The 13105-nt window shown below is 41.3% G+C and overlaps 1 protein-coding gene across 1 annotated transcript; it reads left to right on the plus strand.

The window, feature by feature from the left end:
- The first annotated feature begins 1574 nt into the window (after positions 1-1574).
- Positions 1575-12970, plus strand: plch2b (phospholipase C, eta 2b). The gene is made up of 20 exons (XM_085407820.1): positions 1575-1926; positions 2864-3010; positions 3490-3733; positions 3849-3978; positions 6186-6356; positions 6663-6756; positions 6882-7085; positions 7181-7301; positions 7393-7564; positions 8691-8801; positions 8889-8972; positions 9055-9152; positions 9245-9333; positions 9446-9631; positions 9727-9834; positions 9937-10061; positions 10155-10239; positions 10330-10476; positions 11671-11750; positions 11840-12970. The coding sequence occupies exons 1-20, from the start codon at positions 1575-1577 to the stop codon at positions 12968-12970; spliced, it is 3879 nt and encodes a 1292-aa protein (XP_085263946.1).
- Positions 12971-13105: the final 135 nt, after the last annotated feature.

The following is a 13105-nucleotide window of genomic DNA, read 5'->3' on the forward strand; positions in this document are numbered from 1 at the left end:
ACCCTGATACACCACAGCAGTACAGAAGCCATTCATTGACACAAAGCTTTTATTTTGACTCAAATGTGTTTCCCTGCATGCGCGTTTTTAGAAATGTATCTTCCGTAGTGCAACCTTAAAAAAGGTTTCAAAAATACTCAGAAGCAATTGAGAAAACGTGAAAATGTCCACGTTTCCTATCACAGCTTTTCTCAGTTGCTTTAGAATATTTCTCAACACAGTTTCGATGTTCCTCGAAGTGTTGATGCATTTCCCAAAGCAGCTCATGCGTTTAGCAAAACACCACAGTTCTGCTGGATGCATGAGCTTTTTCTAATGTCACTGAATGAGTTATTGCCAGGTTCCTTTGACATTGTGTAAGCATGAGTGGTCAAAATATTTAGCCATTTTCTCAGAATGAAAGCCTTTCTGTGGCTGACTAACTGCTATTGTGTGGTTTCACGTTCAATTATTCTATTAACATCTTATGACAAGTGCAAATAAACTATTTTATTTGTCCTGCCATGATCTCACAAAACTTTTACACTGCACAGAACATTACCATGGAGACCATCAATACCAAGAACATGAACTGTGGTAAGAAAACAGCGCTGCAACACTGAACAGCCTGTTGCTTCTGTCCTTTTGGACACCAGTAAGAACTGGTGTCCAAAAGGACGCCTGATTCTCTCCCTTGCAATGCAGCAAAGCCAGAACCACAATGTGCACCACATCCACCCTCTGCATTCTACACCTACACACATCCTTACATCTCTTCTTCTTCCAAGGCAGAATTGTTGCCTCCAGGAATGTTTATCTGAGAAGGCTGCTACATGTTTATTTGTACTTTGATTTATTTTTTAAGAAGCACAAAGACACAACCAATAACTGTAAACCAATTGTAGAATTTGTATTAAGCTTCTGAAACATTTGCAGATAGCTAGACCCTTTCTCTTGTGTACAAGTAAAAATATTGTGAAAAATTTCACACATTGGTTTGACAGCTTCACCTGCCATTCGAGAAGCGTCTGCTCTATGTCAGACTTTTGCCTCTAGGGGGAAATCACTGCACACAGTATGACGATACTTCAAGCTTCTTAAAACCTTAATGGCTCTAGTGGTAAAGCCTAATACTGTGTGTCATAAACATGGTTATGAAATCTACTTTAATGTCCATATTCTGTAATAACTTTGACTCTCATAGGTATGGTTAAAATAAAATGTGCAGCCACCGTGTCCCACTGTCTTCCTTCAGAGGCTTACTGGAAAATCCCTCTATGAAAGCAAGGCTGAAGCCTCACTCCGGGATTACAGCTTCAGGAAGATTTACTGACACAAACAAGGTGCACACTTCTTCCAATCTGAGAGCCCTCTCTGCATGAAAACATTCATAGAAGAACACTTGATGGTCACTACACTGGAAACCCGGACAAACAATGTCAAGGAATGAGCTTCCAGGGTGGGAATGTCGGTCCTTGCTCCCATGTAGGAATGCTTTAACTACAAGATGAGGATATGCTGACCCGCATTACAAAGAAACCTGTCTGAAGAGTCCAACAGAGTGGGGAGGAAGAAGGTGGGTTCTCGTGGTGTGGATGGGCCAGGAGAGCTGGACCCAAATGTACAACTCAGGGATGAACATCAGCTCTGCGATGGCACCACAGTCTCCCGGACACAGTGGAACTCCACCACTGTCCTCTCTGCCTCCTAAGAAGACAACCTTTCAGTCCTTGGGATCTCTGTCATCAGGAGTGTTTTCACCGTCTCCGGCTAAAGCCTCCACTCATCAGGCAAACCCTGGCTCCAGCCGACTGAATTCCCCCACTCCATCTATTATGAGCTCCCCAAAACTTTGGCAGAAAGCATCTGTTTCTCGACTCGCAGAGGAATTCTTCTGGATTGGTGGAAGTGTGGTTGCACAGCCTAAATGGAGACTGGGTCAGATAGGTAATATTAAGTCAACTGATCACTAAATAATACTTAAATAATCACAGAAGCTCAGCAGCCTGTTTAGCAGAGGTGCTTGCTGTCTGCACCACACTGAGAGGGAAGAGGGAAAAGTTTTACTGGACATTTTTATTCCGGGTGTTGTAAATTTAAAACATTTGCCGTGACGTGTTGTCGCGAATGGCCTTCAAAACAAGGAGCTCGCACGTATAACAAATTAGGGAAGCAGTGAAGCAGATAATGGGCATATGGACAGTGGACAATCCTTTAGGATTAGCCTGAATGGTGTGCCAGGTTGCGTCACATGCACCTGAGCTTCAGATTACAAACAAAGGTTACTCGCACACAACACATAAACTGGTGACCTGATAATGACTTCATTGTTAGGAGAAAAAAGTGGTTCTGTTAAACGCTTTCCCAGTATACTTACTGTGGGCGCACACACCATTAAAGATTTCATGGAAAGTCACTGAAGGAAAGTCAGAAGAGACACTGTAGAGCACTGTGACGCATCTGACTGTAGGCACAGGTGTTTCTTTTTAGACAATAAGTAGTTTGTGTATTTTCATGGTGTAACTCAGCCTGTAATCTCACGAAGTAATGCTTGATAGTAAACCTCTAATCATCCCTTTGAGCTCATGATACTTCCCAACACAAAATAATGTGGTGTAGGATTTCATAAGTTACAAACATTCTCAGTCAATGACAACAGTAAGGCTCTTTTGACTTGGTGGTGGTGTAAGTATGGCACCAACATGATATTTTTACTCATAACCTCAGCATGCACGGTCCCAACATAGCAAGATTTTATTATTAAACTGAACATTTGATATCTTTGGGCACCCTGTGGTGCTGTCCATAAATTAATCGCAGTGGATTTCTGACAATCTTGACTAAAGAAGCCTTTGATAAATTTGTTTCTTGTGTTGTCCTGTAGTGGAGAGGTGTATGTGCACCATGCAAACTGGCACTCAGTTAACCAAAATGAAGGGGAAGAAGAAAGGACTGGTGCGATTCTTTTACCTGGACGAGCACAAATCCTGCATCCGATGGCGACCCTCCAGAAAACATGACAAGGCCAAAAGTGAGTGACCAGCTTTTGGTGTGGACGATCACTCGGGACTATTCGTATTGCATGAGAATTGAATTCAGCTCAAAGTTCATATTTGTATTTACTGATTATGATGTCTTAAAGAAACCACATTTTAGGCGTGGCCCTTCAGCTGAGGAAAAGCCACAAAAAGCTGTTTTGATGAATATTTGGTTTGGACCATCAGTTATAACTCCTGTTAGTTCGGCAAAGTTTCTTTTGGTTGATGGCAAATTTACCAGAAGAGTTGGATTTCAGCTCTTTAAAAAGCTGACATGTTTTACATCTGATAAACTGTTGTATTGTTGGGCGTTGGGACATTTGTATGTTTGCACATGGTTCAATAAATCATTTTCCTGGCAAGATTTATAATGAAATGGAGGTTTTTGCACAATACTGCATATTATTGTTTATAATTTATTTATTTTCAATGCTGCAGAGACATGAATGACCTCTCTGTTTTTGTTTTTCAGTAACTATTGATTCCATTCATGAGGTGTGTGAGGGGAAAAAGTCAGAGGTCTTCAGGCGTTACGCAGACAACCGTTTCGACCCAAACTGCTGCTTCAGTATTTACTACGGGGACCGTGTGAAGTCCCTGGACCTGGTCTCCACCAACGCAGAGGAGACCCGCACTTGGATCACTGGGCTGAAATACCTCATGGCTGGTATCAGTGATGAAGATAGTATGGCTCGGAGGCAGCGCACCCGTGATCAATATCCTTTATCCGCCCACACAACTGTTCAACATGGTTTATAGGCACAAATACATCACTTTATATTTGGTAAACTGATTGTTTAGCGTATGGTTCAGCCTTAACTGCAGCTGAACGTGGTTACAGCAGACTTTCTCTGAGGCAGATAAAAATGGAGATGGCACCCTGAGCATCGGAGAAGTTCACCAGCTGCTCCACAAGCTCAATGTGAATTTACCCAAGCAGAAAGTCAGGGCGATGTTTCAGGTAAGACTTAAACTTGACAGACTTAACATGAATGTAACCTCTAATTGACACTTGCCCTCTGCTCCCCTACACTCAAAAAGTGATTCTTTGACCTGAAACATATAAGGTCAAAGGTTAACTTATTCAAACAATGAATCATTAAGGAAAAAATGCCTGGTGAAAACTGAATGTATACCAATCAAGTCAAATTTATTTGCTTAACCCTCCTGCCATCCTTTAAAAAACTCACACCCATCACCCTAGGGACCATTCTCAGCCACGCCATAAAAAGACCATATATCCATATTTTATTCCACTTTAAATTAGCCAACCTTGTAAAACTACTTCTCCCTGAAATATTCATGTAAAGTTTTAATTATATTTTCGTTGTTTTAACCCTTCAAATCCCAGTGTTATTACATGAGCGCCCTGTGTTATAAGCCCCAAAAACCAAAAAACGAAACTAAATATTTCCACAAAAAACCAGTTGAAGTAATATGTGATTGTCATTATAAGTAGGCCTTTAGATGGACCAAAGATTGGCACCAACATACATTTTGACCTGCCATTATTTTTTTTGCATTTTTTTTGCAATTTAAAAATTAAAACTTCAAGGCCCTGAGTCTTCATTGACATCCAAGAAAAGAAGAAAAAATAAAATCATATGATGATAATTTGGGGTTGAAAAATAGCGTTTATAATGGAAGTCAATGGGCAGAAAATGGTCCCCAGGGTGATGGGTGTGGGGATTTCTGCTGCTCAGCCATTTTAGGCTGATTTAAGGAATTCACACTGGAATATTAACATTGACAGGTAAAAACTATCCTGTGGCAAGTTTGGTTATATTCCACTGAACACAGTGGAAATGGCAGCCATTTAACACATAGCAGTGGCACAAAAAGGTCCCAAGAAGGCAGGAGGGCTAGATGTGATAAAATTTAGCGTTTTACACTGTACTTATATAACAAACTTACATAACAAAAGTTCACATTTAGGGCGTAAATATTTTTTGAGTGCAGACATGTTTCATATAATTTTAAACTACAACATGTTGGTTACTTGAATGATAGCTTTACCTGAGTTTATTTGTCAATGATATGTAGTAACAAGCCTCATCTTTATTGAGCACGAGCATTGCTGCCACTGTCATAGTCGCTGCCTTTGTCTTGTTGGCATGCGTGTATTCTCATTGATAATAACTGATCCTAAGGGAAGGGAAATGTATATATCAGAACAAATTTTCATGGCAAATTATTCAGTAGGTTCAGTAGCTTAAAGTGTTTCTGACATGATGCCCTTCAGAACCAGAAGAAGTCCTCCTACTGCGCCAAACTATTTTTTTTTAACTCACTTAAAATAAAAAGAGATCCAAGTTGAATTTTTACACGTGCAAAGTTAGCACAATAGCTTCCATATTCATAAACTCAGGGTCACTACTTTTTTAATGATATGGACTAATTTTGTTTAATAAATAAAGTGAGAGACTACATAGGTGTGTATGTCTCTCTTCTGGTAATGTCATTGTCTGTTTCCAGTAAGAAGGCAAGTCCCACATTCTGAGAAAAACTCACAGTCACTGTCGAGACATTTAACACCACACCTTTCGTGGTAGTGACAAAGCAAAAGCATCACCAGAGGTAGCACGATTCCTCCTCAGAGGACCATGTCAGTAGTTAAATCTGCACAAAACAAGTATACCAATACTTGCAGAGCCAAACCGTGCAACTAAAATGGCTAAAATAAATAAATAGAGCAAGAAAAAATATGACAGCTAGTAAATCTAGTAAAATGTTTCAAACCCAGAAAATATGACAGGACACAAATCCTGCACTCTGGGGCAGCCTAAAGAAACCAGATTGGAAAGTGTATTAACGAATAAAAAAATATGTAAAATCCTTAAGCAGACTCTCCCTGTGATCTTCCCATGCTTCCCATCATCCCATGATTATATACAGAGAAGCATAAAATGCTACAGATGGAGCCAGCAGACAAATATGTGCATTCAGTGTTTTTGTTGGAACGGTGGAAAAGGCTATCACCGGAAGCCCATATGGTTGTCACAGATGGCCTTTGTTGTATCGCAATATTGCTTTAGTTGCAGTAGCTCACTGCCCATCCTCCCCTCCCCCACCTGTGAATGAGCTCTGTTTTGATGCTGACAGATATATCATTCAGAAGGTACTGAGAGAGAGACAGACATCATAAAATGTTTTCGCCACTATCTGCAGGAAGCAGACACGGACGAGAACCAGGGCTCTCTCGGCTTTGATGAATTTTGTTCATTCTACAAGATGATTTCCACACGCAGAGACCTCTACCTGATTCTGATCTCCTACAGCAATCAGAAAGAAGTCCTGGATCTCCATGACCTTGCACGCTTTCTGGAAAATGAACAGAAGGTAGTCAAAAGTCAAACCAATCACAATCATCTGTTTGATACTATTTATCCCCATTTTTACCTCTCCTTGAAATGTATTTTAAGTGTATCAGATTGACATCAGTGATGGTGTCTAAGAAGAAGCTAAAATGTATTTTAACCAATCACTGCAGTGCAAGAGACAAACGTGAAGTCATGAAATTGAGATATAACAAGCAATAAAGTGCTTTAAAAGATTGAATTAAATTATTGCTAATAGCAGTTTTCAAAAAGCTTTTAACTTTTGGATCCAATAAGATAAAAACAGTTCATTGTGTTCTATTTGTAGATGCGAGGCCTAAACAGAGAGCATCTAGTGGACATAGTGGCCAAGTTTGAGCCGTGTCCTGAGAACTTCCAGCGTATGGTACTGGGTATTGATGGTATGTAGGCCTTGCTCAAAGTGCCTGTGGCCGGTGAAACGTCGTTATTATCACATGTCAGTCAAACCAGATTTAATTTTCAGTCTGCAAATAAAATAGCTGCTCCAACAACTCTCTTCCTTTAGGTTTCACCAACTACATGCGGAGTCCTGCAGGCGATATCTTCAACCCTGAGCACAATCAGGTAAACCAGGACATGACGCAGCCTCTAACCAACTACTTCATTGCCACGTCTCACAACACCTACCTGACAGGAGACCAGCTGCTCTCTCAGTCTAGAGTGGAAATGTATGCCTACGTCCTGCAGGCAGGCTGTCGCTGTGTGGAGGGTAAGAGCCGACACAACAAGAACCTGAGCTGTTATTTCAGTGTGTGATTTTTTATAAGATTACAAATGGTTGTCAGCTCTTTCCCCCTCTCTTAGTGGACTGCTGGGATGGACCAGATGGAGAGCCCATTGTCCATCATGGTTATACCTTGACATCCAAAATTCTCTTCAAAGATGTAATTGAAACAATTGACAAATATGCCTTCACAAAATCACAGTAAGATTTTTTTTTATTCCTGGTGCTGATTACAATTTTGTCGAGCTGGTGCACCTGCGCAGTCATTCAGTTATTGTCACCTCACTGCCAGGTATCCCGTGATCCTGTCCATAGAGAACCACTGCACTGTGCCTCAGCAGAAAAAGATGGCTAAATATCTGAGAGAGGTGCTGCAGGACAAACTGGATCTGAGCAATGTCAGCGTGCATGAATGCAAAAAGCTGCCATCCCCTGAGATCCTGAAAGGAAAGATTTTGGTCAAGGTAGAGTTGTTTTTACCCACACACACAATCACAATCACACACAAGCACACACACGCGCGCGCACACACACACGCACACACGCACGCGCGCGCACACACACACCTATATGCTATTCAGACGTCACCTGACTACAGTAGGTAGTCGCTTCCAAGTATCATCTCATTGTAGTTATGACATGCAAAGTGGATGAACCAGCTGACAAAATACCTCACTGAGCTGATAGGAAGTTAACTTTAAACCAAATATTTAATCATCACAACCAAGGAATGCAGACGAGCATCTCTGATCGTGCAACGTGTTGAACCTTAAAGCAGATGGGCTACAGCAACAGAAGACCACACCAGGTGCCACTCCCTTTAGACGAGAACAGGAAACTGAAACTAAAGTTCACATGGGTTTGCCAAACGTGGACAATCCTCATTACCTCACCGTCTTGTGTCAACAGTTCAGTCTGGTGTGGTGTTGCTATAGTCTGGGTATATTTTCTTGTCAAATTTTGGGCTTGAGCATCAGAATAAGGACCAAAATCTCAGAGGAATGTTTCTAGCACCATGGAGTTAAGAGTTAAGGCAGCTATGAAGGAAAAAGGAGGGTTAAAGCCAGGACCAGCAAGGTGTACCTAATGAAATGGCTGGTGAAATTTGAAATTAAGCAATACTGTTCACGTTTAGCTCAAAAACAATTTACAATGATGTAACTTTTAGCGCCTGTGAGGCCACAGACTCTCATTCACATTACATCTCAGGAATGTGACTCTGCAGATGTTGAGGTGTGTTCATTTCCCTTTGTGAGACACAATGCTGAAAACTGTCTTTTTTCTTTTCTGTAACAAAGTCTGTCAACACAACACGAAGGTGTAAATGTAAACCCTGTCCAGTCTGTTGCAATCACTATCCCTCATGCAGTGATGTGTAACCCACACAGTACTTGTGTAGGTTACAAACTGCACACAGCAAGTAGAAAGAGTGCAGCTTTGTGCTTTCTCTATCATTGTCCTTGGCAGATCCTTGGCAGTTTACAAAATAAATGATTATATGTATATTATTACACACACACACACACACACACATACACACACACACACACACACACACACACAAGGCGATTGTTAATTTTCTGTTTTTAGGGGAAGAAGCTGCCAGCAAACCTTGATCCTGATGTGGAGGAGGGTGATGTGTCTGATGAAGACACTGGAAATGAGGAAGAAGAGGACGATGATGACGATGATAACCCACAGGCAAATGAAACATTTAAACAGAAAGAAAGAAACAAAGTAAGTAAGAAAGAAGGTAAATATAGTAAGATTGCAATTTGAACTTTTCAGGATGGGAATAGCGTTAACTCTACTAATCAGCCTAAGAAGAAGAGACGATTTGGGAGATCAATCATGAGAAGCTTCAAAAGAAAGGTCAGCTGATATAAAACCAATATCTGACAGCTTTCCGTTTGGGTGACTTTGACTTAAAATATTAGATTTTTTTTTCTTTCAGAGAAAAAAGAGAATACGAGTGAAAAACAAGGCCATGTCTGATGGTGAATCAGACTACAGCAGCAGCAGGGAGAGGACACAAATTGTTTACCATCCTAAGTAAGACCCGTTACTAAACGTCAAAAACAGCTGACAATCTAAACGTTATCATATCTGGGATTACACGTATATGATTCCCTCTGTCTCCGTAGAAAAAGGAAAACAATGAGGCTCTCCCGAGCTCTCTCTGATCTGGTCAAATACACAAAATCTGTCCGTGTGCATGACATAGAAACACAAGGTAAATCCAACTAGAAACCTTTGCCTGCATTTTTGTTTTCACTAAGCACATCCCAACTCATAGAAACTTTTCAGAGTGAGTGTCTCATACATTTTAATTTTCTTTTTGGCAGCATTCATGAGCAGTTGGCAGGTATCATCCCTGGATGAGACAGTAATGAACCAGATCTTACAGCTTAAACCGGGTGAGCTGGTGCGTTTCAACCAGCGCCAGCTTCTAAGAGTCTATCCGTCCAACTACAGAGTGGACTCAAGCAACTTCAACCCACAATCATACTGGAACTCAGGATGCCATATGGGTAACAAAAGTGTCACTAAAACTCAATACTAGCGTTATGTGATACTGTTTGTTGTTAACTTGTTAACTTGTTGTCACGTTGCTGTTTCATCTTAGTTGCTATGAATTATCAAACAGAAGGTCGCATGCTTGAACTGAACCAAGCCAAGTTCTCGAGCAATGGAAACTGTGGATATATTCTGAAGCCCAAGTGCATGTGTAAAGGTACGTGGTGTTCACTCACACTTAGTAGATTTCTGCAGATTACAAAGTGAAGAGCAATGAATCCTGGATCAGCACCTAATAAATACTATTGCTTTTCATAAGGTGCCTTTAACCCAGTGTTGGAGGAGCCCCTGCCAGGACACAGAAAAACTCAGTTAGTGCTGAAGATCATTAGTGGACAGCAACTTCCTAAACCTAAAGACTCCATGTTTGGGGACAGAGGAGAGGTCAGGTCAAAATACAGTAGATATAAAGTCAAAGAGTTCAACAAAAAATACGTTTTTAACACTAAAGTCAAGTTTTTCTTGGACTTTTTTTAGATAATTGATCCCTTTGTTGAAGTCGAGATCATCGGCCTACCTGTTGACTGCTCCAAGCAGCAGACTAGAGTAGTGCATGATAACGGTACGTGTGAAGCTCCACGTTGCAGTTTAAATCACTCCGAGCCAAGCTGACTTTGTGTTTCTCAGTCTTGGTGACATTCCTTTCTTTCAGGTTTCAACCCAATGTGGGAGGAAACCCTCGTCTTCAACATTCAAATGCCTCAAATCGCCCTGGTGCGATTCCAGGTGTGGGATCACGATCCTATTGGAAGAGACTTCATTGGACAGAGGACTGTAGCTTTTACCAGCATGATGCCAGGTGGAGTACCTGTACACTTGTTTGCTTGGTTCCAGAAGTTATACTTCTGAAAGGATACTCCTTTATTCTGTTAAAATTGTTGCCTTTTGAAAGGTTATTAATTTTTCAGTGTTGCAAAAACTTCATTTTTACAAATAAATTAAAGATTTAGGACAACTTCCCACTTTCTGCAGAGTATCATTAGTGTTTTGTTTTAACTATGAGGCATTTGGGAAATGCATCTTCAGAACATCAAAAATATGAGAAACGTGCTAAAGCGATTGAGCAAAACTTTATGAATTTGATTGTTTATCCTTGCCAGTGTTGCAGATTTGTTTTGAGTCCTTACGTGTTAAAAAAGTGAAAGAATATAAGGACTGAGCTTCCATCAGTGGACTTATATACATATACACACAACGGTGCAAGAAAAGAGCACAACACATTGTCATCATCCAGTCCAGATCACACCCCCCTCAGACCAAAACAATCAGCATAAACCATCAGAGGCAGCAGAGCGGACGGTCTGATCTCACACGCTTCCACAGCAGCTTCTTTCCTAATACAGGAAATACTGTTTTTATACTTGAAATTACCTGACATATTGTCCTTTCCACAAAAAAAATTCTGAAGTAATTTTGTGGACTTGAAAATCTAACTAGAGTAAAATAAAAATAGAGCAAATATCTTGAGTTGGAGCGTTTTTTAATTTGGTGGAAATATTATGAAAACTTGTCTCATGAGACTTTGATGTATTTATTGAGACTGGATGTCTAAAATACTTCAACTGCTTTCAAAATGTTCTGTGCTTTTATTGTAATACCTGTGCTGATTTTCCTATAATATAAATTTCCTCTGACTTATGCTCTCCACAATACAACAATAATTAATAACGACTAAAACTAAGATTGAAACCAGTGAAAACTAAACTGAAGTGAGCAAACAAACCCTGAGACTATTTTAAACTAAACTAAACTGAAAGCAAAAAGTGAAAACAGAAAAAACAAAAACTAATTCATAAACAAAACTAAGATAACTCTGGTCTTGACTTTATCTCCGTGCGCATTTTTTTATGTTGGCATTCATTTGTCTCTGACTCTAAGCTCTCCACAAGATGTCCTACATATCCAAACCCAGTGTAAGTGTACAGATGCCAAATAAAAGATTTCAAATCTAAATAATTTTTTTCCTGTTGTTTGTTTGTGTGCTTGTTCGCAGGTTACCGCCATGTCTACCTGGAGGAAATGGCAGAATCATCGATCTTTGTTCATGTCGCTATTATTGACATGGCAGGAAAGGTATGGCATTATAAAATACACTTACAGATCTAAGATCATCTTCACCTGACAACTCTATCTTATGATTTCTGATTTCCTTTGTGTGACAGATCAAACCAGCAAATGCTGTGCAAGCAGCTAGGAAACACATCCAAAAAGCAGCCCAGAAGCATATGAAGAGCCATCAAAGGCAGCCATCTCTAGATTTTTCTGTCCAGTCTTCAGAAGATGGACGTGCTTTGTACTTCCGCAAAGATCTGGACACCATCTCTCAGGACAGCAGGAGTGGGGAAACGTCTCATCTGGTTCAAGGGCCCGCAGCCAAGGCTGCCATCCACAAAGGGGCCCTGAGTGAACCTGTCAGGCGAGCTCACAGAGTTAAAATTCTTGAACCACAAGAGACAAAGAGAGGGATCTTTAGCCGGATGTCTTCCACTGACTCCCAGCACACTGGGGTTGCTCCCTGCGTGATAGCTGAAAGCTTTGACCTTGAGACCTCTTCCCAGACTTCTTCTCCTGACAGTCCTGCTCCAGACAGCCAAAATCCAGTAATTCAAGAGGAGCTGGAAAATGACCCCAGTGAATTACAACAGTCCAACTGTGCTGGGCAGCAGATAGAGTCAGAGCAGCCTGAACCACCTGAGGAATTACCACCAGAATCAAAACCAGGCAATGACATTGCCACAGAGCCTGAGCCACTGCCAGAAGCTCAGAGTCAGACCGACACAGTCCCTCAGCCTCCACTCGTGCCACAGCCAGAAGCCAAACCTTCTCCTCTTGTCCCTCCATCATCCCCTGCAAGGGTTAGACGGACTTTAGAAGCTCCCGTGACCCCCTGGCCATCCACCCCAATAAGGACAAAGGGCCGCTCACGCAGTTGCCCTCGAAAACAGACTACCTCTGCTCAGACACCGATGCTGAACCGAAAGCCTACTTTCCACTGTCAGACGCGCGGAGCTCAAAACTACAGCAGCTACAGCAACCCTGTGAGACGCATACCCAACGGTCTCTGCCTGTTGGACACCACGTCCAGCAGCAGCAGCGACAGCAGCACCGACAGCCTAGACTTTGTGCCCCCGCCCTCATCAACTGGGTCAGAGCAACACGAAGGGACACTGCAGAGAGAGATGAAGGCCCTCTTTGACCAGAAGATGAGGGAGATCCGCTGTAAATCACCGCTTTTTCTAGATGGTGAGTCACATTTGCAAAAGAATGAAAAGAAGTTTGATTACAAAAGCTAAGTGGCTTTTTGTTCTTTACTGTTTTTGTGATTTTTAGATTTGTGACAGGAAGAGATCAAGGTCGTCCTGAAAAAAGAAAAGGATCAACAACAAGAAAAAAGAGGAATGATGGTGATGGTGGAGTGATATGTGTCA

Source organism: Rhamphochromis longiceps, linkage group LG5 (assembly GCF_057381845.1).
Source record: "Rhamphochromis longiceps isolate RC_006_pf linkage group LG5, R_longiceps_female_GT1.1, whole genome shotgun sequence".
Taxonomy (NCBI): Eukaryota; Metazoa; Chordata; class Actinopteri; order Cichliformes; family Cichlidae; genus Rhamphochromis; species Rhamphochromis longiceps.